At 48.1% G+C, this 26,215-nt stretch overlaps 2 protein-coding genes across 7 annotated transcripts in view; both read right to left on the reverse strand.

Moving 5' to 3' along the window:
• UBE2G2 (ubiquitin-conjugating enzyme E2G 2) overlaps positions 1–15,774 on the reverse strand; it is a 38,972-nt gene extending 23,198 nt beyond the window's left edge. The window contains exon 1 of one of the 6 annotated variants that reach the window (XM_011954182.1): positions 15,484–15,774. Coding sequence is in view for 1 of the 6 variants with exons in the window: in XM_011954181.1 (XP_011809571.1) it covers positions 10,390–10,432 (43 nt within the window). In the remaining 5 variants the exon portion in view is untranslated. Of the gene's footprint in view, positions 1–10,389; positions 10,718–15,483 lie in introns of those variants that run through there. The other 5 variants (XM_011954183.1, XM_011954181.1, XM_011954185.1 and 2 more) reach the window with 5 other exon arrangements.
• The window catches only part of SUMO3 (small ubiquitin-like modifier 3), a 33,496-nt gene continuing 21,649 nt past the window's right edge, over positions 14,369–26,215 (reverse strand). The window contains exons 4-9 of the mRNA XM_011954234.1: positions 25,686–25,926; positions 24,919–25,020; positions 23,776–24,069; positions 22,265–22,393; positions 17,772–17,843; positions 14,369–15,789 (exon numbers count right to left, since the gene is read on the reverse strand). Of these exons, the coding sequence (XP_011809624.1) occupies positions 15,700–15,789; positions 17,772–17,843; positions 22,265–22,393; positions 23,776–24,069; positions 24,919–25,020; positions 25,686–25,926 (928 nt within the window). The 3' untranslated portion in view covers positions 14,369–15,699. The remainder of the gene's footprint in view (positions 15,790–17,771; positions 17,844–22,264; positions 22,394–23,775; positions 24,070–24,918; positions 25,021–25,685; positions 25,927–26,215) is intronic.

Raw genomic sequence — 26,215 nt, forward strand, 5'->3', positions numbered from 1 at the left:
GCCTGTAGTCCCAGCTACTCGGGAGGCTGAGGCAGGAGAATGGCGTAAACCCGGGAGGCGGAGCCTGCAGTGAGCTGAGATCCGGCCACTGCACTCCAGGCCGGGCGACAGAGCAAGACTCGTCTCAAAAAAAAAAAAAAGAAACAAGTTCAAAAAAAGATACGAATCTTAGTATCAGGGCAATTTGCAGAGGCCATTCCTTGCTACTTAAAATAGTGGCTTAACAAATAGCCACCACACAGTGAAATATAAATTTAACCTTTGACCCAGCAATTTCATTTCTAGGAATCCATCCCACAGATAACATTGGTGAAGATAAAAGATGTATATACAGGCTATTCATTTCAGGACTATCTGTAAAAACAAAAAGAAATTAAAAAGGACTCGAGTGTCTATCAACAGAGGACCAGTCAAATTATGATACATATACCAGTGGGATACTGTGCAGGTATAAATACCTCTACATGCTAATACAGAACAAACTCCAGGACATATTACATGAAAAAAACAAGGTGGAGAAAAGTGTGTGACTAGGGCCTTTAATGAGGTAATTAAAATTAATGTGGTCATTAGGGTGGACCTTAATCCAATCTGACTAATGTCCTTATAAGAAGAGATGAGGACACAGGCATAGAGGACAGGGCCTCAGAAGAAACCAGCCCTGCCCTAATCCTTATCTTGGACTTCCAGCCTCCAGGACTATGAGGAAATACATTTCTGTTGTTTAAGCCATGCCCACTTTGTGGTAGAGCAGCCCTAGCAAACATAGTGCTGAAACAACCGCACTGCCATTTACAAATAATTTACAAATAAACCTTGGCCTTTATCTCACACCATATGGAAAACTTTATTATATGGATCCCAGACCTAAATACATGAGCTGAAACTATAAAACATCTAGAAAAAATCACAGGAGAAAATCCTACTGCCACCTGACGTTTGGCAGCTATTTCTTAAATATAACACAATAGCAAGAAATATTTTAAAAGTCAATAACTCAATTTCATTGAAATAATAAAAACCCTCCTTTTTTTTTTGAGACGGAGTCTCGCTCTGTAACCCAGGCTGGAGTGCAGTGGCGCAATCTCGGTTCGCTGCAAGCTCCGTCGCCTGGGTTCACGCCATTCTCCTGCCTCAGCCTCCTGAGTAGCTGGGACTACGGGCACCTCCCACCACGCTAGGCTAATTTTTTGTATTTTTAGTAGAGATGGGGGTTTCACTGTGTCAGCCACGATGGTCTTGAACTCCTGACCTCGTGATCCACCCACCTCAGCCTCCCAAAGTGCTGGGATTACAGGCATGAGCCACTGCGCCCAGCCAAAGAACTCATAAAACTTAAGAAAATCAACACAATTTTAAAAGGAGCAAAGACTCAAGTCGCTTCATCAAAAACGACACATGGATGACAAATAAACACATGAAATGATGCTCAACATCATGAGTCTTATAGAAATGCAAATTAAAACTTCAGTAAGGGCCCGGGGGACGGTGGTTCACACCCGTAACCCCAGCACTTTGGGAGGCCAGGGCGAACTCCTGACGTCAGGAGTTAGAGACCAGCCTAGCCAACACAGTGAAACCGTTTCTACTAAAAACACAAAAATTAGCCAGGTGTGGTGGCACGCGCCTGTAACCCCAGCTACTTGGGAAGCTGAGGCAGGAGAATTACTTGAAGCCAGGAGGCAGATGTTGTAGTGAGCCGAGATCATGCCACTGCACTCCAGCCTGGATGACAGAGCGAGACAGTCTCAAAAAAAAAAAATAAATAAAACCAATAAAACCCCAGTAAGACTGCTATACACCCAATAGAATGGCTAAAATTTTTAAAACTGGATGAGCACAGTGGCTCACAGTTGTAATCCCAACACTTTGGGAGGTCAAGACGGGCAGATTGCTTGGGCCCACGAGTTCGAGACAAGCCTGGGCAACATGGTGAAACCCTATCTCTACCAAAAATACAAAAATTAACTAAGCGAGGTGGCATGTAACTATAATCCCAGCTTCTGGGGAGGCTGAGGTGGCAGGATTGCTTGAGCCTGGGAGGCAGAGGCTGCAGTGAGCCATGACTGCACCACTGTACTCTAGCCTGAGTGACAGAGAACCTGTCTCAAAAACAAAACAAAACACAACTGGTCACGCCAAGTGTCAGCAAGGACATGGGGCAATGGGATCGCTTAATACAGATGCTAGTGAAATGTGAACTGGAGGAAAACAGTTTGGCCATTTCTTTAAAAATGAAACATACACTTTCCATTGTAAGTCTGGTTATTTACACAGGTGAAATAAAAGCATATATCTACAGAAAGACATGTACACAAATGTTCATAGCAGGTTTATTTCTAATAGCCTAGACCTGGAAACAATCCAAATGTCTATCAACAGGTAAATATATAAACAAATTGTAGTCTATCCATGCAATGGACTACTACTCTGCAATAAAAAAAGAACAAAATACTGACACCGGCAACAACACAGATGAATCTCAATATAATAATGCTGAACGAAATAAGTCTGATAAAAGGAAAGTACAAAACAACCTACATGGTAAGTAGATGGGTCACCATCTGAGAACTGGGGCAGAAGGGAAGAAGGGAGAGATGAATTAAAAAGGGGGCAGGAGGAAACTTCTGGGGATAATAGACACATTCATCACCTTGACTGTGGTGATGGTTTCATGGGAATACACACATATCACAACTCACGAAATTGTATGCTTCAATATGTCAATTTACTATACGTCAATAGTACCTCAAAGCTTTTTTTTTAAAGGTGGCTGGGGAAAAAATGACAGCATAAAGGCTACAAAGATGAAGCACAAACAGGGATAAAATAATTATAGCATATATAACCAACACAAGATTAGGAGTAGAAAAAGGGATGGGACTATATAAAGAACTCCTACAAGTCAATAAAAAAAGACAATTCATCTAAAATTGGTTTAAAAAAAAATGAACAGACATTTCACAAAGGAAAAAACATGAATGGCCTATCTACATGAAAGGATGCTCAACTTCATTCAGAATCACAGATGTACAAATTAAAACCTCAAGATACCACATCATACTCATCAGATCGCTAAAAACGAAATACAGTACACCACCAAGGTGTTAGCAACCATGATCAGCCCTGGGAATGATCAGCTGCTGCTGAAAGCAATACATACTAGACAACCACACTGAAAAACAGTTTGGCATTATCAAGGAAAGCTGATTATGAGTGTTCTGTGACCCTGTGTTACGACCCAAATGTGTTCACCAATACACATATTCAAAAACATTCACAGCAGCATTATTTGTAAAAATAAAAAACTGGAAGTAACTCAAATGTCCAATGATTGAATGGATGAATTGTGGTTTATTCACGAAATGAAATACTACTCAACAGTGAACATAAACTAAGGCCAGAGTTATGCACCACTTAATGCCATTTCAGTAGAGGATAGGCTGCATAAACGAAGAGGGTCCCCTAAGATTCTAATGGAGCTGAGAGATTCTGATCACTAATGATGTGTGTTACATTTTGCCTGCAGTACTCAGTACAGTCACAGGCTGCACAGGTTTGTAGCCTAGGAGCAACAGGCTCTACCATATAGCCTAAGTGTGTAGTAGGCACTACCATTTGGGTTTGTGTAAGTCCACTCTAGGATGTTTATACAATGATGAAGTCATCTAACAAGTTTCTCACTACCCTGGCATTAAGTGACACGACCGTAAATGCTTCAACATACATGAATTTCAAAAACAAGGCTGAGCAAAAGATTTGATTCACAGAACACATATTGTATAATTCCATTTCTACTAAGTTCAAAAACAGGTAAAAGTAAACAATATGTTAAGTGGTATATCTAAAGAAAAGAAAGACTTATACAAAATTCAGAAGGGCAGTTAAGTTTTGGTGGTGGTAGGAAGGAGCACAAAGACTTCCAAGTTGCTGCCACTGTTCCATTGAAACTGGTGCCATGGACACAGACATTCATTTTATCATTTAATCTGAACATACACCTTTTCTATTCTTCTACATATACAATATTCTTCACAACAAAAGTTTTAAAACTGAGCAAGACCCTGTCTCTACAAAAATAAAGTTTTTAAAAACTAAAAAGGGGACATCATGGGGAAACACAACAGTAATAGGAAGGGACAGACTGGGTCTGGTGGTTCAGGGAGGGCGCAAGTGATGAAACCAGCCAGGGAAGGAAAGTGTCACTGCACCCAGGAGCTCAGGAGAGGAGCATATCAAGCCCAGAGAGTTAGGGGACAGCAATTAGGCCAGGAGGGCTGGAGGAGAGGGAGCCAGGGGAGAGCATGCAGAGTCACACAGGGCACTGTGAGGACTCTGGTTCTGCTGCGACAAGGGTCCGGAGCACGGCGGCATGATCACTCTCTGCCACACTGAGGGCAGAAGAAAATGTGTCAAGAGCAGGAGGCAGAGGACCCAGCTGGATTCTAGGAAAGAATCTAGGCTAGAGGTGAGAGGCGCTTGGACCAGCAGGGAGCAGTGACTGAAGGCTGGGATGAAGTCTGAAGGAAAGACACCAGATGACACATGGCTATAAAAGAAAGTGAGGTGTTAAGGACAGTCTAAGGATTTTAGCCCAACAACTGGAAGAACAAGGCTGCTCTAAGTGCAGAGGGGGAAGGTTGTGTGAACAATGACAGTGGAAAACGCAGGAGCTCAGTTTTAGAGCTCAGTTTCATACACATAAGTTTTGGGTTCTAATCCTATCTAATAGGAATTAGATACCATACTGGGTTAGTGTCCCCTGAAAATTCAGGTACATCCAGGCTCTGTGACTGTAACCTTATTTGGACCAGATTGGGTCTTTGAAGATGTAATTGAGTTAAAATGAGGTCATATCAATTAGGTGGGCCCTAAACCGAATTACTGGTGGTCTTGTAAGACAGAATATGGGCACCAATGCACACAGCGATGTGAAGATGGAGACAGAGGATGGAATTACACTACCTCAAGCAAGAGAATACCAATAAACGCCAAGGAAGACCACCAACCACCATTAGCTGGAAGAGGCAAGTAAGGGTTCTCCCCTCGAGCCCTCAAGAGGAAGAATGACCCCATCAACACCTTTATTTCAGATGCCTGCCCTCCAGAACTATGAAAGAATAAATTTCTGTTATGCTAAGCCCTCTATGGGTAGCACTTTGTATGGCAGCCCACTTCTACCTGGGTCTACCTCTGACACTCCTAGGAAAGGCTGGATGATGAATAAAAACAGGACATCAAGACAAGACAGCAGTTTAGAACAATTGAGTTCTTTCCCGGCTCTCCTTTTCCCGTTTGTGAACCTAGGCAAAATCATCTTGTCTGTTGCCCAATTCCATAAAATCTGTAAAATTAGGGGGCCTGAAGAGAATCATAGCCAAGGTCCTACCACCTCTAAATTTCTGCAGTTCTATGACTATTCCCAAATACAATAAAGTGGGCCTGAACATCTATCCAAATCCATCTAAACCCGTTCTATGTACAGATTGATTCTGTCAAGTCCACCTTTATACTGGAATGTGCTACTTAAAATATGTTTTGAGGACAAACTAGATGTTAAGATACACAAAAAATAAACACTAAATTTTATCACATTATTAAGATACAGGAAAAACAAAGCCCCCTCAATAACATACTGTATTCATCTTCTGTCACTGCTGTAACACAAACTACCACAAATTTAGTGATTTAAAACAATACTCATTGATGATCTCAGAGTTTCCAAGTGTCAGAAGCCTGGACACAGCATGGGCCATCTAGTTCTCTGCTCAGTCTCACCAGGGCTGCCACTCCAAGTTCATTGAGGTTGCTGACAGAATTCAGTTCCACAGGGCTGTTGGCCTGGTGTCATTCTCAGCTTCTTTAGGCCGCCCACCTTCCTCAGCTCATGGCTCCTTTCATCTTCACAGCCAGCCACAGAAGGTAGAGATCCTGTCATATGTTGAATCTCTCTGACCGCCCCCATCCTGCCTTCATTGCCTGCTTTTGAGTCTTATGTTATTGGATCCTCCAGGGTAATCCAGAATAATCTCCCTCTCTTTAGATCAGCTGATTAGTAACCTTACTTACATCTCCAAAGGCCCTCCACCGCAGTACTAGAAAGTGCTTGAATAACTAGGGCATGGGAACCTTAGGGAGGTATGTTTAGAGTTCTACCTTCCACACATAGTCCAAACTTCCATGTTAAAATGTGAAAACACACAATACACTTCTGTGACAAACCTTTGGAAATCAACTATTATTTAGGTTTTATTACTGCAAACTAATTGACAATTGAAATAACAGATGAAGCTTTTGTCAGGACAGTAAAAGGGAGAACACATCTTTGCTAATGCAAATATCCTTATAAAATACAAGTTCAACAACACAAAGACTGGCCTGAAGCAGCAGCCTGAACTTAATTTCCTATGCAGCGGTTTAATGATTTTCTTCTCAGTAAAAATGAGAAAATGGCTGCTCACAGTCTAGCCTCACCCTAGAAATTGGACTAAAATAAAACTAAAACAGAGACACAAACACAAACCAGGACACCAAGAAATGGTAGGTGTTTACACATTTGACCCACCAGCCAGGTTTCCCACGAGGACACAGAAGTAACAGTTTCCCATATCCAATCCTCTGTTCTAGTATGAACGTTGTCAGAATCAAAATGGAGTCACTTTCGTCAAACCCTGACAACATGGAGGGAGGTCAAGATGAAGACAGAAAAATCAGCCAGGTGTAGGGGCACGTGCCTGCAGTCTCAGCTACTCAGGAGGATTAAGTGAGAGGATAGCTTGAGCCCAGGATGTCAAGGCTTGCAATGAGCTGTCGTTGTGCCACTGCACTCCAGCCTGGGCGACAGAGTAAGACCCTGTCTCAAAAAAAAAAAAAAAAAAAATTATTTGCCAAAATATGCTTAATTTTTATTGCTAAAAAATGCTAACAATCATTTGAGCCTTCAGCAGATCATAATCTTTTTGCCGGTGCAGTCTTGCCCGGATGATGGCTGCTGACTGATCAGGGTGGTAGTTGCTGAAGGCAGGAGTGGCTGTGGTAGTTTCTGAAAATAAGACAATTAAGTTTGCCACAGGGACTGACTCTTTCACCAAAGATTGCTCTGTAGTCTGTGATGTTGTCTGACAGCATTTTACCCATAGTGGAACTTCACTCAATATTGGAGTCAATACCCTCAAACCCTGCCGCTGCTTTATCAACTAAGTTTATGGAACAGTCTCAATCTTTTCTTGTCATTTCAACAATGTTCGCAGCATTTCCACCAGGAGTAGATTCCATCTCAAGAATCACTTCCTTGCTCATCTATAAGACTCAAATCCCCATCTGTTCAAGTTTGATCATGAGATTGTAGCAACTGAGTGACATCTTCATGCTCCACCTCTAACTGCAGTTCCCTTGCTATTTCCACCACATCTGTAGTTGCTTCCTCCCCTTAAAGTCATCCATGAGCATTGAAATCAACTTTTGCAAATGCCTGTTGTTGATACGGTGACCTCCCATGAATCACAGATGTTCTTAATGCCATCTAGAATAATAAAACCTTTCCAGAAGGCTTTTGATTTTCTTTGCCCAGATCCATCAAATAAATCACCTTTCATGGCAGCTATGGCCTTATGAAATGTATTTGTTAAATAAAAGTCAAAATTGTTCCTGGATCCATGGGCTGCAGAATGGGTGTTATGTTAGGCATAAAAACATTTATCTCCTTATACATCTCCATCAGAGCTCTTGAGTGACCAGGTGCACTGTCAGCAATAATATTTTGAAAATAATCTTTTTTTTCCTGAGCAGTAGGTCTCAACAGTGAGCTTATATTCAGTAAACCATGCTGTACACAGATGTGCTGTCATCCAGGCTGTTGTACCATCTCTAGAGTTCACAGTAGATTTAGCATTTGTAAGGGCCCTAAGATTTTCTGAATGATAAATGAGCACTGGCTTCAACTCAAAGTCAACTTAAAGTGACCGACATTAGCCCCTAACAAGAGTCAGCCTGTCCTTTGAAGCCAGTCACTGACTTCTCTCCAGCTATTTAAGTTGTATATGGCATCTCTCTTCCCAATACTGCATAAGGCTATTTTACGTACCTTGTAAATCTATTGCTTAATTTAGGAGCCACTTTCATCTTGATCTTAGCTAGATCTTCTGGAGAACTTGCTGCTTCACCTTGTGCTTTTATGTTATGGAGACAGGTTATTTACTTCAATCTCATGAACCAACCTCTACAAGCTTCCAATTTTTCTTCTGCAGCTTCCTCACTGCTCTCAGCCTTCATAAAACTGAAGAGTTAGGGCCTTGCTCTGGATTAGGCTTTGGCTTAAGGGAATGTTATGAGTGGTTTGATCTTCTATCCAAACCACTAAAACTTTCTTCATCTAAGCAGTAAGGCTTTTTCACTTTATCATTCATTGTGTTCAACAGAGCAGCACTTTTAATTTCCTTCAAGAACTTTTCCTTTGCATTCACAACTTGGCTAACTGGTGCAAGAGACCCAGCTTTCAGCCTATCTTGACTTTCAACATTCTTTCCTCACTAAACTTAATCATTTCTAGCTTTTGATTTGAAGTGGGTGGAGTGCAACTCTTCACTTGAACACTTCAGCCCACTGTACCGTTATTATTGGCCTATTCAATATTGTTTTGTCTCAGGGAAGAGAGAGGCCGGGAGAGAGATGGGGAAACAGCCAGTCAGTGAAGCACACATAACATTTATTAGGACTACCATCTTTTATGGGCATGGTTCATGATGCCCCAAAATAATTACAATAGTAACATCAAAGATTACTGATCACAGATCACCATAATAGATTAAAATATGACACAGAGACACGAAGTGAGCAAAAATGGTGCCAACAGACTTGCTCCCATGCAGGGTTGCTTGTAAAAAGCTTGTAAACTTGTAAAATATGCAAGATCTGCGAAGTGAAGCTCAATAAAGCAAAGCGCGTGGGAAAGGGAGTGTGCCTCTATGTTCTGCTTTAGCAGACACTAGGTGGCGAGCGTTATTTGAACTTTTACAGCAGGCCGCGTATCTGCTGCTGCACATCCATGGATTCGACCAACCAGGAATACAAAATATTTGAAAAAAATAACGATTTAAAAATACAAGTAAAAAAAATCAGTATAACTGTGCAGCATTTACACTGCATTAGGTACTAGAAGTAAAGCTTGAGATGATTTAAAAGTTATGAGAGGCTATGCACACATAAAATGCAAATACCACGCCACTTTATAGTAGGGACTTGAGCATCCGTATCTGCAGGTGGGCCTGGAACCAATCCCCTCCAGATACCAAGGGATGAATGACCATACGTGAGTGAACATGTATTTGCAATGTTTTGGTCTGCTTATGCCAAACATCAACTCTCACTGGGCAGTGTCACCAATACAGCTATACCAAATCAAGCTACATGTATATTCACCACTTATTTTTGTTTTCTCACATTCATTATTTTAGCTTATTTTTAACTTTCTTCCAAAATTACCCTCAGTCTAATTACAAAGGCAGCGGCTAACTTTTATTAAGAGTTTACACATCAGGTATTTTGCTAAGCACTTCACCCGCAGCATCAACTTTAACCTTTTCAGATAAAGAAACGGCAGAGACTGCGAGAGAGGAACAAGGTCAAAGAGCTAAGGAGTAGAGAGGCCGGGTCTGAATTCAGGCCCTGCTCTTAGTCGGCTACTATCTTGTCTCCGCCGGCGAGTCAGGTTTCCGGCGCTTCCAACACAATGGCGTTCCAAGACTTCCGGCAGCAGTTCTTCCGAGCGGGAATTCGGTGTAGAACGATGGAATGCCGAGTGCTCCTAGGTTCTCATTTCTCCCTTCGCTCTCCTCAGACATTAGAAATATCTACCGTACCGGGTAGGAAAGCACTCATGAGGTTTTCTCAACACTACCTAGGAGGAGTGACGGGCGGCACCGTTCAAAAGCCCTTTTCCTTCATTAGAGGGAAAGCCAAAATCTGACCGTTCACCTAAAGCTCCACCAACGAGTCTTTCCCCTTTTAACGCATACACTTTTCCCCCAATTCCTCAGCAGCAATTCAGGCCTTCTTCCCCAAGCTCTCACTGCACGTTCCCCAGGTTGCCAAGAAAAGAATTAATAGAAAAGAGAAAAAAAAAAAGCCCGCAAAGACTCAACTGTGTGTGCTCTCCAGTAACACGGCGCCGGCGCTGCCCTTACTGACGCTGGGAAGGCTTCTCCTCACTTCACGCGTGAGGGCGGGCAGCGGGCGCAGAGAGCGGCGCTCCGCGGGACCCACAGCAGGGCTCGCGGTGGAGGCCCCGGGCCCGGCTCCCCCGCCAGGCTCCCTGCCCCAGCCCCGCCGGACGACGTGGGCCCGGGAGCAGGAATGCGGGACGCTGCTGACCGCCCAGGTCCCCGAACTCACGTTTGTACTCGGCCATCAGTCTCTTCAGCGCCGTCCCCGCCATGGCCCCGCAACAGCTGCGCTGAGCGACCTCGCCTCAGACGCGCGCGTCCCTCCTGCCCCGACACCGGGGGCTGCTTCCGGGTCACCGTCGCGGGCCCAGGAACTCTTCCGGGGCGTGGTGCGTAGCGCGCGTGCGCAATCGCTGAGGCGCGCTATCGGGGCGGTTGGAGTTCAACAGGCGGAAGCGCGTTACGGTTCTCTCGGCTCTTGCCCCGTTCTTAGTCTCTCTGCGTGGTTGGTTCCGTTCCGGTCCCGGCACTTACAGAGGCCTCAGAGTCCTGGTCTTATAGAGACTTCCTGAACGGTGGCGCCTGTTCTAGTGTGTGCGCTGCCTGTTCTGTGCCAGCCGCGCGCTGCCGAAGGGCGGGAGGACGGCGTTTGTAGGGGGGAGGATGGAGGTTGGGGAGGGAAGGCGGAGACGAGATGGAGGTCGCGGGGCGGTCGGGGACTGGGAACCGCACTGAACGTTCCAACCGCCCGCGGCCGGCCGGGTTTCAGGTTTGAAAAGGTGGGAAGGTTGGCTGTCCTGGCGCGTTTTCTCCACGTGTTGTGCGGCTCCGCTGGAGTTCGGGTCCAGCACCTTCTACTCCGCGGGAGAGAGCCGCCGGCTCCGCTGGGCAGCCTCGACCCCAGGGCACCCCCGGGAGAGAGGGCGCGGCTCAGGTCCCTGCCCGAGCTCCTGGGGTGCTGAGAGATTCGCCAGCGACCCGCGTGGGCTCCCGGCCTCTCCACAGTTGAAGATCCTGTAAGGAGCGAGCCATTTTCCCATAATGGCTGTACTGAGTGGGTGTGCTTTCCCGATTGACCCGCTGTGAATAGGTGAGCGATTTGAACCCACATCCTTACTCACTTCACAGTGAGTGCTTCGTGGCTGTCCAGCGCAAGGATGTATACACACACACCTTTGCAAAAAAAAAGTTTGCATCTCTTGCCTGGCTGTTTGTTGCAATAACCTCTTCATCTGTCTCTTCCTTTCCAGCATTGCAGATGATCCCTGTAAAAGAAGTCTGATCATATTCACACGCTGCTCCGCCTATTTCACTCAGTAAAGCTGAAGTCCTGCAGTGCTTTGCTCTGCCTTGGGCCACCCCGCCTTCCTCCCAGACCCTCCCTCCCTCTCACTCCACTCCAGCTGCCCTGGCCTAGTTCAGAGTCCCTGACTTTTCCCACCCCGAAACACTTCTGGCGGCTCTTGTCCCCGACTCTTCCCACCCTCTTTCAGTCTTTGCTCAAATGTTGCCTGTTCAGTGTGGCCTAGGCCATCACCACCCGGCCTTCACCGCATACCTTTTTCTCTGCAACTCCTACCCACACACCGTACTGTAGAACTTACAGCATGCTATACATTTATTACCCTTATCTGTTGCTTCTAACCAAAACCGTGTTCCATGAGAGCCAAGGGTCTCTGCCTACTTCTGTCTTGTTTCTGGGGCAGCCTCTGTACCTGGACACCATATACTCTTAATACGGATTTGTCAAATGAAATGAAATTTAACAATGCAAACTTCACAAGTATGCGTATTGTAGGAAAATTCCCTAAAATTCAAAATTTCAGTCTACCTCTATCTTTTCAAATGACCACAGTGCTTTATAAAATTGACATCGTTCTTTGAGACTGTTTCAGAGAGTAATTTGTGCAAATGCAATGTGCGAAAAGTCACAGTGGAGGTGCTTCCTCCCCCATTCAAGAGCTGCTCTCCCTGTAATCAGACAGCACCCCACACCCCAAGGCGTTTCTGTCCAGTGCTACTAAAGGAAAGCAGCTCCCCTTTTCCAGTTATGGGAAATATGGGCAATAAAGCATTACTGTCAATGCTGTGATGCTCACTGTAACATCATGTGCTTGATATTTTCATAATTTTATCAGTCTTTTCCAGACATCTTACTGTAGAACACTGTGTGTTCTCCAACCAATTACTATTTTTCAGAAATGTGGTTTACAGCTTCTATCAGGATTAACTTCGGCTTCAAGTGACAAAAGTCCAAAATATGAGTTGCTGAAATAAGATGGCAGTCTCTCCCCTCAACGGGGCTGTTACACCACCTTATCTCAGAGAACCAGGCTCTCTGCAACATTTCTTTTCATGGTCATCGCTCAGTTCCTTATGTGAAATTCAAGTTTAGCTGGGCATCCTGTATTTTAATCGGCTAATTCATGCAACTCTCAACTCGGGTCAAGTGGCAGTGGAGTCCCAGGGGTTCTGAGCAGCCAGTGTGTAATACTGCATGGCAGCACACCCTGGAGAGGCCAACTGTACAGAATAAAATGAATGCCTTCTATCTTTAGCAACTAAAGTTCTGAAATATAAAATGGGCCTCACAGCTTAACCCATGTTACACAGTGGGGCTTTCCCATGAACATCACGCGTTTCTAGCTGGGCACTCCTGCAGCATGGCTAAGATGACAAGTTTCCTGGGAGTGGGGGTTCCTGGGATGTGAACCTTTCGGTGCAAAAACGAGAAGTTCCAGTTGGAACCCCGGGCATAGATACCAGGATAAATAGGGCCTCTCTCCTCCAGGAGTGTCAATTTAACCCAAAGATTCAGTTTCTCATAATGTTCTTGAAAATAGTAATCCCAACAAATCTATTTTTCCAAATGCACAATTCGCATAAATCTCAGAGAAAAGACAACCTCAAGAACATGCTTTCGCTGGGCGCCGTGGCTCACGCCTGTAATCCCAACTACTTGAGAGGCTGAGGCAGGAGGATCACTTGAGGCCAGGAGTCTGAGATCAGCTTGGGCAACTAATTTATAGTTTGGATTTGTGTCCACGCCCAAACCTTATGGTTGAATTGTAATCCCCAGTGTTGGAGGAGGGGCCTAGTAGGAGGTGATTGGGTCATGGGGGCAGATTTTCCCCCTGCTGTTGTTATGGTGAGTTCTCACAAGAGCTGCTTGTTTGAAAGTGTGTGGCATCTCCCTCCTGCTCCAACCATGTAAGACATGCCTCCTTCCTCTTCTGCCGTGTTTCCTGAGGCCTCCCTAGCCATGCTTGCTGTACAGCCTACAGAACTATGAGTCAATTAAACCTCTTTTCTTTATAAATTACCACAGTCTCAGGCAGTTCTTCATAGTAATGTGACGATGCACTAATACAGCAATATAGTGAGACCCCCATCTCTAAAAATTTTTAAAAACATCCCGCTGGTTCTTCTGCTGTGAGGTGTTGTGGATGGAAGTTCAAGCAGCACTGCCCTAATGCATCCACATACGCTCCTGGCCACTATTCTCATCTATGGTGCCTGAGACACATCCCTTTCCTCAGGGATTTTGGCAGCCTCTTCGCCTCAGGCTGCCTAGGGAATGTGGTGGATGTCCCCGGCTCTGTAGTGTGCCTTAATCTGTGCACTCTTCCTGGTGCAAGTGAATCACGTATTCCATCTCCACAGATGCCCATCTTTCTTCACCTTGGGTTCACTCAACTGATGGGCTAAAACAGCTCATTTTCAACCTGGGTTTTGTTACACCATTGCATACTGGGAAATTCTTAAAAGCCAAATCAATGTCAGTTCCATTTCAAAGCAGATAGGTGAGTTGTCCATGGCAGAAGGAAAGCTGACTTACATTCAAACACCAGAAAACGAGAGATGTCCTAGACTAACACCCAAGCTCATCTGCCTCTAAAATCCACCCTTTCTTTACGTATGAAACCCAGGAGAGGAAGGGGAACCTGTCACAGTGATGCTGGCTCAGACAGCTGTCAGCCAGGAGGTCTCTGAGGAGAGGCTACATCCCTCAGCAGGAAAAAGGCTGGACTAGCATTGTTGATGTGCCAGGGGAGGGGAAATGAGCCGCTGGGTGAATAAAACCTTCCAGCGGCTAGCTTTTCAATCAAAGTTTCTCCATGCAGTGGCCACGCGGAATGGTCAAATCAAACACTGAACTGTACCGGTACGCCCCAACCTTCAAATGCAGTGTTTAGTAGAAGCCAAGAGACAGAATACCAAACTATATTTACTGTTTACAGTAGTAAAGGACAACAAATAATGTACAAATTGGTGAATAAACACAACAGAGCCAACAAACATCCCACCCAAGCCCATACAGCAAACAGGAAATGAGAACATTTCAGCAAGATTTCAAGCAAGCAAGAGATAATGGGTGGTTGTTCAGGTGACTATAAAAAGGCAGAGAATGGCCACCAAGCAGCAATGGAGCCTCAGGGAAGGATGGTAGGCAGAACTATGAAAATGTTTAATTGGTATAGATCCCAAAATATTTCACAGAACTGAAATCACCAGACTAATGCATAAATTCAATACATATTTGGAAAGCAGCACGGCACAAACCCACGAGAAGAACATGAAGTCATCATTCCATGGGTTCATTTGTAACCACACTTGGAAGTAACTCTTTTACACGACAACGTAACTGCAAATTCAGCAATACTTAATCTTACTTTTTTATGTATAGACCATAATTATTCATCAGAAGCAAATACTGGAAGAAATCTGAGGCCACAACACCATTACCAAATGAGAAATGTGGGAATTTCTTCAATATTAAGAGGAAGAGAGAAGCCAATTTTGGTTGTGCCAATCCTTGCTCGTGTACCAATGCCAGGTACTAAGCAGGGAGTGGGGTGGGAGGGGTGGCAGGGGGGTGGGTCCTGGGCCTCAGACCCCGAGATTACATGCTTGAGGGCCAGAGAGCACGTGGGGTCAAATTACCAAAGGACCCAGTTATTTTTTAACCTTTGAAGAAGCATTCCAGTATTTTCCCTTCAACTTTTCCATATACTGACAAAGCATACATTTGCAATATTTAGCATTTTAATCACCTGTGCCTATAACAGCAAGTGACAGTCTATCCTCCCTACCCACCTTGCCCCCGTTACCTGTCCAAGAGCCACACCCCCACTGCAGGAAGCATCAGTTCTCTGTGTGACTGGAGCGAGCGGGGGAGAGGCAGCAACTCAGGAGTCCAATCCCTGGCCAGACTAAAAGCAAACATTCAGGCTATAATTCTGGGGTTAAAAAATGTTTTAGGTGGGGGGAAAAACACAAAGAATACACAAAAAAACCCAAAATACCTTGCAACTCATTTTACCTGAACAAAGATAACAATTCTGATTGGCCCAATTTAAGTTACAGATTCATCCCTGCAGATATAGTTTCGAGTTGCACTTGAAGTACATTAGAGAGAGGAAAATCATTGTGGTGAATGTCCTCGAGTTTCCGCAGACGCCTTTGTGGTGGGCATGGTCATGTGCTCACCATTCAACAGCAATGCAAGGACGGACGGCCCGGGCTGGGGACGGGCCCTCTAGAAACCACGCCCTGCCAGGCTGCTCTCCGGCGCACCTCCTGTCTGCTGCTGGAACACGTCGATGGTGTCCTCGTCCTCCATCTCCAGCTGTCAGGGTTGTCACAGCAGGCACACCGAGAGAGAGGGGAGCTTGTTAGTTTTCATCAGAGAGTGGGAAGATCCCCCCTGGCATGAGTGTTCCCTGACACTAGCGACATCACCTGATCCCACCTTGGCTCCTGTCCGTCCCCTCACTGCAGCTCAGCACGCATGGAAGAGGCATTGCTATGTGCTCACCACAGCCGTTACGGTTCAGCAAGCTTCCCCTAACAAAACTCACAAAAGCAGATTCACAGCTAAAATGTTAACTGAGAGAAAAACTGAGTCTAGAAGATAAACTGAAATGTCTAAAATTCTTACTGAAAAATTACACAAAATCAGATTCTACTTAAGAACATCTGATTAGCAGCGCTGAGTCCTAGGACCCGCGGGAGCCATGCGCTTTAAACCAAGTGCGGGGACCATGCCATGAAAGCCAAAGCCCCCAGCTCACAGAAGGGCCCATCAAGTGAGGGTCCACGGCTGGCTTCTCCCGCCCCTCCCCGTTCAAAGCCCAGGCAAGGTGGTGAAACACCCCCGCTCACTTCTCTCCTCCCGACACAGTGGGCGCAAAGCACCCACCCTGATCATCTTCCATCCTCTGAGCAAGAGGAAGCTTCTGCCAGTTCCTATAGAGACTCAGCAAGGCTGGAAGCAGTCATGCTCCCAAACGGAAAGAATTCCCATCGGGGCTGTCGGCCACCCTCACCCTGCCACCCACACTACCGGCCGGAGGGAGAGCCCCCAGGCAGGGCTCCCTCTGCCTCTTGGTCCACCTGCCCCCTGACTCCCAGTCAAGTCCTGGAGACTCCACAAGGCCCTCCCCGCTCAGCTGCTCTCAGCAGCCTCTCCCTGGTGAACACTCCCAGAGCTGCCACTTCTTAGCAGTGTGTAGATTTCGTAAAGTAGCTAGAAATGGATACTTATTGCAAAGATGTTTTCAATATTTATTAAATACTAAATATTAAATGTTTAAAATACTAAATGTTTTGCAAAAATATTTCCACATAAAACATTTCAGTGGATTCTCACAACTTTGAAAGAGAGAAAAAGCTCCATTTACAGACAGACAAAACTGAGCCTCCACAGGATGAAGTGACTCTTGGTCACAGGGCCATCAGCTGACAAATGACAAGAGCTGCAACTTGAACCAAGTTTTTTTAAAAAGTCTGTTTCAGCCAGGCGCAGTGGCTCATGCCTGTAATCCCAGCACTTTGGGAGGCCAAGACGGGCGGATCACGAGGTCAGCAGATTGAGACCATCCTGGCTAACCCAGTGAAACCCCATCCCTACTAAAAAATACAAAAAAACTAGCCGGGCGAGGTGGCGGGCGCCTGTAGTCCCAGCTACTGGGGAGGCTGAGGCAGGAGAATGGCGTGAACCCGGGAGGTGGAGCTTGCAGTGAGCCAAGATCCGGCCACTGCAACCAGCCTGGGCGACAGAGCGAGACTCCATCTCAAAAAAAAAAAAAGAATGATGTCTGCAAAGCAGTTTTCTCATTTGAAAATTTAAATCTAAAATTTGAAAAATAAATAATCTGGCCGGGCGCGGTGGCTCAAGCCTGTAATCCCAGCACTTTGGGAGGCCGAGACGGGCGGATCACGAGGTCAGGAGATCGAGACCATCCTGGCTAACACGGTGAAACCCCGTCTCTACTAAAAAATACAAAAAAATTAGCCGGGAGAGGTGGCAGTCGCCTGTAGTCCCAGCTACTCGGGAGGCTGAGGCAGGAGAATGGCATGGCGTGAACCCGGGAGGCGGAGTTTGCAGTGAGCTGAGATCCGGCCACAGCACTCCAGCCTGGGCGGCAGAGCGAGACTCCGTCTCAAAAAAAAAAGAAAAATAAATAATCTAATAATATCATTCAGGAAAAAAAGGAAGGCATTCTGTATGAGCTCCCATCTACGATTCTCAAATAAGCATATCCCAAATGGCAGTTACCCAATGCAAATCGGAAGTTGCCCTGGAACCACGCAAAGCCAGCTCCATACCTGTGCTGGAGTGTCGGTTTCATTAATTGGCTGCCCGTCAAACCTGAATCTAATCTGTCTCATTGACAAACCCTGAAAAGGAAAAGCGGTTGCCATTAAACATGTCCAGATACAGCTTAATTCAAAAATCAAATATTTTAATCCAAGTATCAGCATTCTGATATGCAGATTTATGATCCAGTACAGTATTAAAAACTCACCAGTGGGCCTACAATCTCTTTCACGCAGTGCCTGACACCACTGCTTTCAGAACCCACTTTTCTACCATCTCTCTGATGGGCTAAAACAGCTCATTTTCAACCCGGGTTTTGTTACACCACTGTATACTGGGAACTTCTTAAAGCCAACTCAGTGTCAGTTCCATTTCAAAGCAGATAGCTATGTTGTCCGTGGCAGAAGGAAAGCAGACTTAACATTCAAACACGAGAAAACAAGAGATATCCTAGACTAACATCCAAACTCATCTGCCTCTAAAATCCACTTTCTTAACATACGAAACCCAGGTAAGGAAAGGTAACCTGTCACAGTGATGCTGGCTCAGACAGCCGTCAGCCAGGAGGTCTCTGAAGAGAGGATGCATCCCTCAGCAGGAAAAAAGCTGGACTAGCATTGGTGATGTGCCAGGGGAGGGCAAGTGAGCCGCCGGGTGAATACTAATCTTCCAGCGGCTAGCTTTTCAATCAAAGTTTCTCAGTGCAGTGGCTGTGTGAAATGGTCAATTCAAACACTGAATCTTCTCTGTCCTGGTGCCCTGACCTGTCCTGGGTCATCCCTCCCATTTCCTTCCAGAAGCGGAGTAGAAATTCTACAATGCTGGCACCACCACCTTCCCCCTTTACAAAGTTCTCAGCAAGGAACAGGTTGTGTGCCAATCAGGGACAGATAAGAAGGCTGCGTGAGGCCAGGGAGCAGTCACCACCATGACTTTGGCCTTGTGAAGGGCAGCAGGAAAGAGAGCACGCAGCCTTTCTGTGTCCTGAGGGAATGGAGAAACGTGGTCGGGGCAGAAACATTTCCTCAACAAGCACTTCTGATTTAACTGAAACAGGACAGATGGGTTTAAAACGTGCATCTCTGCTCCCTCCTGAAACCCCACCGAAATGACGTAAATGAGAAAGGCACAAACAGCAAGGACAAAGAAAATGGGAGCAGGGATGGGCAGAGATGTCAATGCTGGGCTGGGCCAGAGGCTACTGAGGCGTGGACACTGCTGGTCTGATGGACACTGGATTAGGATCCTGGGGCGGAGGATCCACCACACCCCAGCCTGTGTGGCAGGCAGCTGATTCTGAACAGCTGCCTGGAAGTTCACATGCAGACTTCCAGCAGGACCCCCACAACCCTGTGCCCCTCACGGCAGCACACAGGAGGTCTGCTTTCTGAAGAGGTGGGCGCAGAGCTCCAGGCGTAGGACAGAAACAGGCCCATGGAAGCACATGCCCCAGCGCTGCACGCCAAGTCCCCTCTCCCCTCCAGACGTGCCCCCAGGAGGCTGGCCAGAGACTGGAGGACTCCACTCTCAAACTTAGCATCTGGGTGCTTCCAGAACCCACAATCCAGACAGGTCACCCCAGGGATACACAGCCCTGGCAGCACAGCCATCCATGTACATGGCTTCTCACCAGCTTCTCCATGCTCCATGCTTGCACAGAAGTCAGCCTGCATGACAGCAGTCAGGGTAAGGCTCACTGTGCAGCAGCCCGGAGAGGAGAGGAGGGGAGGAGCACAGAGGAGAACGGACAGGAAGGAGGCAGGAGAACGCTCCCAACACAGGCCCACACATGCACACACCCCCACACATACACACACATGCACACAGACATGGACATACACACCACACACACCTACACTCACAATTCAAGTTCTATGGGAAGGGAAAAATAATACTACCTTCAGAAAACAATCAATTGCTACTGAGGATGGGTATGGTGGCTCACACCTGTAATCCCAGCACTTCGGGAGACACAAACAGGAGGATCACTTGAGCCCAGGAATTCGAGACCAACCTGGACCACATAGGGAGACCCCATCTCCACAAAATAAAAAAATTAGCCAGGTGTGGTGGAGTGTACCTGTAGTCCCACCTACTCGGGAGGCTGAGGTGGGTGGATCACTTGAGCCCCGGGGTCAAGGTTGCGGTGAACCATGATCACACCACTGTGCTCCAACTTGGGGGACAGAGCGAGACTGTCTCAAAAAAAATAAATAAACTGCTATTGAGAAAAAAAGAACACTCAAAAAACAGAAAGAGAAAACAACTTTTGGAAATTAAAAATCACGACAGAGATGAGAATGTCCACAGAAAGTGGAAAGATAAAGTTGAAATGACCTCCCGGAAAGGAGACCAACAGCAATAATAAAGCCCAAAGCAAAATGGGAGAAAAATTATCAAATGTAAAGTAGGACAATTAGCAGCAGGAGGAACAGGAACTCCAAAAAGAGGGACCAGAGTGTGGAGAAGGACACAAATTATCAAAGAACTAACATAGGGCTTATTTCTTGAATAAAAATAAATGTCCAGACCCATAAAGTACCCAGCAGCATGCGTGATAAAATCACCCACCTCTGAGGCACACTGGAATGCCAGAATATGGTCCCAGATACTTCCAGAGAAAAACTAAGTTACAAACAAAGCACAGAGAATCAGAATCCACTGAACTTCTCACTTTTTTTTTTTTTTCCTTTGAGACAGGGTCTTGCTCTGTCACCCAGGCTGCAGCAGTGATACGACCTCAGCTCCCTGCAGCCTCCACCTCCTGGGCTCAAACAATCCTGCCACCTCAGCCTCCTGAGTAGCTGGGACTACAGGCTTGCACCATCACACCTGGCTAATTTTTTTAATGTTTCGTAGAGACAGGGTCTCCCTGTGTTGCCCAGGCTGGTCTTGAATTCCTGACCTCAGATGATCCTCCCACATCAGCCTCCCAAAGTGCTGGGATTACAGGCATAAACTACCATGCCTGGTAAACTTTTCACTTTTAACATTGGGAGCTATTCTCATGGCTGATCTCTGCAAGAAAAAAAAAAGAGTTTCAACCAAGAATACTGCGTGCAGCCACATACTGAAGTGTGAAGGTTTATAAAAGCAAAAGTCACGTTCAGCCATGCAGTGTCTCAAAGACGCTACCCTTCTGTGCCTGTTCTGAGAAGACCCTGGAGGATGTACTCCACCACAAAACACAAAAGGGAGGAGGACTAATCCAGGAAACACCAAGAGAGAACCTCTAGGATTTGAACAGGGGGCCCTGGACCACGGCTGAGTAGCCAGCCTCACAAGCAGCAGTGCAGGTGGGGCAGGAGGGGAGCCCCGGAAGAACAGGGGAAAGGGCAGAGCCCCCCCCCAACATGTATACGGCCCCACACACCTGCCACCCCGCGGCGCAGGGGAGAATGTGGCCACCAGCCCAGGCAGCACAAACTCCAACAAGGGCCAGGGTCCAGGACCCGGCAGACGGGGCCTGCATGGCGCCAGGCCACTCACTCTGCTGGGAAGACCGGAGCCTGCGTGTCTGGACGCTCAGTCTCACCTTTCGCAGGTGAAAATAAGATCTGCCATCAGCAAACACGAAGAAAGGAAGTCAGAGGGTCTGCTTGTCAATGAAGAGTGCAAGGTGGTCGCCAGTGACTGCCCCATGAGCAGGGTATCCAAAGTGGGAGGGAAAGAGGAGGAAATCTAACTGAAAATCCACAGGCAAAGGAGTAAAATAAAAGGGCAACAAGTTGCTGTATTTTCAGAGCAGCTGAAGAAAAGCAGCCTCTAGGTCCCACTCAGGCAAGCAGGGCTCCCTGGGGAAGAGCACATGGCTGCAGGGCCGGGCCCATAGGAGTGGCTTAGAGAGGGACCCCCTGACCCAGGGTGAGTCCTCCACAGCATTACCAAGAACGACAGACACTCACACACACACACCAAGTCACACACAGCAGCCAGAAGGCATCCACCCAGCTGGGCACTGCCAGTGAGGCAGCTCATTATCCTGAAACTGAGGAAGCAGGTGAACGAATCATGAGCTTTCTTGCCCTTCCTAACAAAATGGAAAACCACACTGCAGATGAGGGCAGTGTTTCTTCAGGGCCACGCCAGCTCATACGTGAGGACGGGGTGACAGCAGCATGGGGCACACGCCACCTGCAGCCCCAGAATGGCCAGATCTGAGCAGGGCCCCCAAGAGCCTTCGGCGTCACAGACTTCACAGATGTTAGTACCCCATGGACAGCACAGCACCCTGGGCAGCCGCCGTATCAGGAAGAAAAACCCACCACATTTCTCTGAGCCTCTAGGTCCCTCCACCTCATAAAAGGCCATGGGGGACACAGTCAGCAAGCCCAGCCTAGGCCAGGTTTACAGCACAAGCCCCCGCCTGCCCATCCATGAAGAGGGCACCTCGAGCGGCTACATCTGGGTCCAGCCCCGACACTCGTGCTCTGGGGATGCCTGGCGCACGCAGGAGCAGTGCGCACGTGGGGAGACCCCGCTGGGGAGCGAGGCGCCGCACCTGCCTCTCGCAGTACGCCTTCATCAGCTTGCTCAGCGGCGTGTGCCTCTTGATCTTGAACTGCACCACGGAGCCGTCCTGCCCGGCTACCTTCAGGTTGATGTGGTCGTTCTCTGTCTTCACACCTTCCTGCAGAAGACACCGGAGACTGGCCTCAAAACTGTATCTCAAAATAACCGTGACTTGAAAGGGCAAGTCTTTAGGTAATTGTCGGCTTTCTAAAGTCATTAAAACCAACCTAATTCTTAAAATTCTCCAACAATTCAGAGTCACTCGTGATGGTTTTATTTTTACACAGAATTTATTTTTAACTTCCACTTGTTAAGCATTCATGTGCAAAACAATGCAAGTCTATGGTCCTCTGACATTGTTAATTCAAAGAAAAAAACCTGTTTAATAAGTCTAGGGAAAAATCAGAGAAAATCCGTCTTTCTTTTTTTTTTTGACACGGAGTCTCGCTCTGTCGCCCAGGCTGGAGTGCAGTGGCCAGATCTCAGCTCACTGCAAGCTCCGCCTCCCGGGTTTACACCATTCTCCTGCCTCAGCCTCCCGAGTAGCTGGGACTACATTAGCTGGGACTACAGGCGCCCGCCACCTCGCCCGGCTAGTTTTTTGTATTTTTTAGTAGAGATGGGGTTTCACCGTGTTAGCCAGGATGGTCCTGATCTCCTGACCTCGTGATCCGCCCGTCTCGGCCTCCCAAAGTGCTGGGATTACAGGCTTGAGCCACCGCGCCTGGCCTGAAAATCCATCTTTATTTTAAAGTTATTCTTGTAGGCTGGGCACGGTGGCTCACACCTGTTTTCCCAGTACTTTGGGAAGCTGACATGTAAGGATGGCTTGAGCCCAGGAGTTTGAGACCAGCCTGGGCAACATAGCAAGACCCCATCTCTTTTTTTAAAAAATTCTTATGAAATCAGTAAAAACACATATCCAAAACTCACACAGCTATACAGCATTAGTGAAAGAAACCAAAATCAGAAGAAAACATTTGTGACTCAGAGAAACCCTGTGGGACATTCAAGTGGTGACTTCTGGAATCCAACTGAGGACGGCCACTTCCCACAGCAGGCAGCCAGCCTCCTTCTCGCTGCCCATCAGCAAATGTGAGGGAAGCCACTTCCGAGTACTTTCTAGTTTCAAACTGCCCCATCTGAGCGGCAGTAGGTGGTACTTTTTATTTTTTAATTCATGCCATGCCTGAAGCTACTCAACAATGGCACAACTGGGATGTCTTGTTGCCTGAAAATGCATTTTGAGTTGTGGCCGGCCTGCCCTGCTGGGATAAAGTCGTTTGTGAGTGAAGCAATGAGGCAGGGCCCTCCGGCTCACTCTGAAAGTCAAGTCTGGAGCATCCTGGTACCCTTTCCCCCCATGCTTAGCTGCTGCCCGCAGGGAGCACTGTACGTTACATGCCTTTTCTCTCCACTTCTCCTTACCTTCCCTGGCTCGGAGAGGGACAACTGTCCCAGCGATGCCTAAATACAGGGAGTGGGATGTAGAAGGCTCACCTGAGGGTGAACCCGGGGACTGCCCCCATGCTTGGTTCCTGGAGACCCTGGGGAGGTATGGTGCTCTGTCAAGGGAGCTAGAGTGGCCGGCAAGGGGCCCTGGCAGTGAGGGGCTCCAGCTGCGAACCTGAAGGTGCGGGTCCTGGGGCGGCACTCACTCCCCAACTCCAGTCTTGGGCCAAACACCCTTGCCCACTCCCGGGACGCCAGTGGCTTGGCGGCAGCCTGAGTGGTGAGCTGGCACACCCCCATCCCCCCATCCCGAATGTGGCCTCCCGCGCAGGGAAAACTGGCCTAGGAGAGAAGAGCATGCAAACAGCTCCAGGCAGGATGGAAGTGGGGACCCCTGCATGAGCCCCCTTCACTTCCCCAAGCATGAGGATGCACTGGCTTCTTTAGGGAAGGAAGAGATGAGTGTGTTCAAAGGCACAGACGCAGGGCCCACACGTGTCCCCACAGGGTAATGGCTGCAGCCCCAGGAGAGGCTGGGGCAGGGCAGGGTCGGCCACAGTGCCTCTGCTCCAAACAGACAGACACCAGTAATGTCAGTCTGTCCCAGACCCCTGGAAAATTCCTAATAAGCAAGTGAACTCGTGAGTTAAAAAATGAAGCCCTAAAAACATGGGCCTCAGGTTTGCTAGTCAATCCTCCGCCTCAGCTATCCAGGGAAGTCAGAACATTCTCCTGCCTGACCCAAAAGCTCTTCTTTCCAGCACCACTGGGCCCCAGAGTCCACTTCTTCCCCTTCCTCAGAGCTCCAGAGGGTAGAGCTGCTCCGACATGGGCTGAGGGGACCCACCAGGAGCAGGGCCTGTGAGGTGGCAGCCACTCAATTATTCTGGAATTAAACAAGTGTTTTCAACGGAATCGGAGCCTGAGGTTGACCACATGGCAGAGCTAAGTGTAAACACTGCTAAGAAAATGAGTATCATACGTATTTTATGACATGTACTCTTCATTAAGAGGAAGCTACCTATGAAAGCATAAGGAAAGGACATTTATATTTGGCCTAGTTTTAACAAGTATTTAAATATTCAAACAACCCCTGGGTGGGAGACTTTTGACTTCACTGGAGTCAAAATGTAAAAAGCAAAGGTCACTCCAAACGCCATCTGGACAGGGGAGGTTTCCTTGGAGTCTGACCACAGCAACCAGAGTGCAGACTTCCACAGAGGCCGCAACCATGGTTCCGGACGGTTCCACCCCAGTTTCCGCCAGTGTCTGGCACTGAGCCTCCACCCTCATCTGTAAAGGGAGGGTGGTCACCTCCAGGACCAGGCCAGTATCAGAGACAGCCTCCTCACAGAGCCTTCAGCTCTACTCATCTTCCACTAGGATGTAACACAGAGGCCAAGAGTGCACACCAAGGGCTTCGGAAAGGTTCTCTTTTTATGAACACTGGAGACCGCGACTAAGGACCCTCCCAAGAAGGAATGGCCAGTGCACCTGAACGAAGGGTGCATACCCCGGGACTGAGACTGGAAGGATGCACACCCCAGCATGGCAATGGGGGAAACTAAAGCACACCCAAGGCTGGATAAGGAGGGGTGGGTGCGCATGGCAGGGGAGGCGCAATGGGGAGAGGTGGGCACACACAGTGGGGCATGATGGGGAGGGCTGGGCACACACCATAAGGGGCGTGATGGGGAGAGGTGGGCACACACCATTGGGAGCGTGATGTGGAGGGGTGGGCGCACATCGCGGCGGGGTGATGGGGAGGGGTGGGCGCACACTGGGGGTGTGATGGAGAGGGGTGGGCGCACACCGGGGATGCGACGGGGAGGGATGGGCACACACGGGGGGTGTGATGGGGAGGGCGACGCAATAGGGAGGGGTGGGCGCACACCAAGGACGCGATGGGGAGGAGTGGGCGCACACCGGGGGCATGATGGGGATGAGTGGGCACACACCATGGGCGTTGTGATGGGGGAGTGGGCGCACACCGGGGTACGCGATGGGGAGGGGTAGGCGCACACCGGGGGACGCGATGGAGAGGCGGTGGGTGCACACGAGGCGTGATGGAATGGGTGGGTGCACACTGGGGGCACGACCCGGGAGACACGAAGGAGAGGGATGGGCGCACACTGGGGGACGCGATGGCCAGGACGCGGTGTGGAGAAGTGGGTGTATACCGGGGGCATGATGGGCGCCCTGGAAGGACGGCAGCGCTGCTCACAGGGGCTAGGCCCCTGAGCGCGACCCTCGGGGGTAACCCCAGACGCTTATTCCTGAGCCGACGCCGTGCACTTGACACAGGACCCCGCACCCAGGGCGATGCCGGGGGAGAAGGCGACCCCGCCCAGCAATGACTCAGGAGAGGATCACGCAAAGACGCCTCGGGGACACTGCCGGGGCGGGATCCGAGGGCGCTGCGCTCGGCAGGAGCAGCGCGGGGCCCGACACCCGGCGGTCTAGGAGGCGCTAGGCGCGCGCCTTCCCA

Source organism: Colobus angolensis, unplaced genomic scaffold (assembly GCF_000951035.1).
Source record: "Colobus angolensis palliatus isolate OR3802 unplaced genomic scaffold, Cang.pa_1.0 Scaffold38, whole genome shotgun sequence".
Taxonomy (NCBI): Eukaryota; Metazoa; Chordata; class Mammalia; order Primates; family Cercopithecidae; genus Colobus; species Colobus angolensis.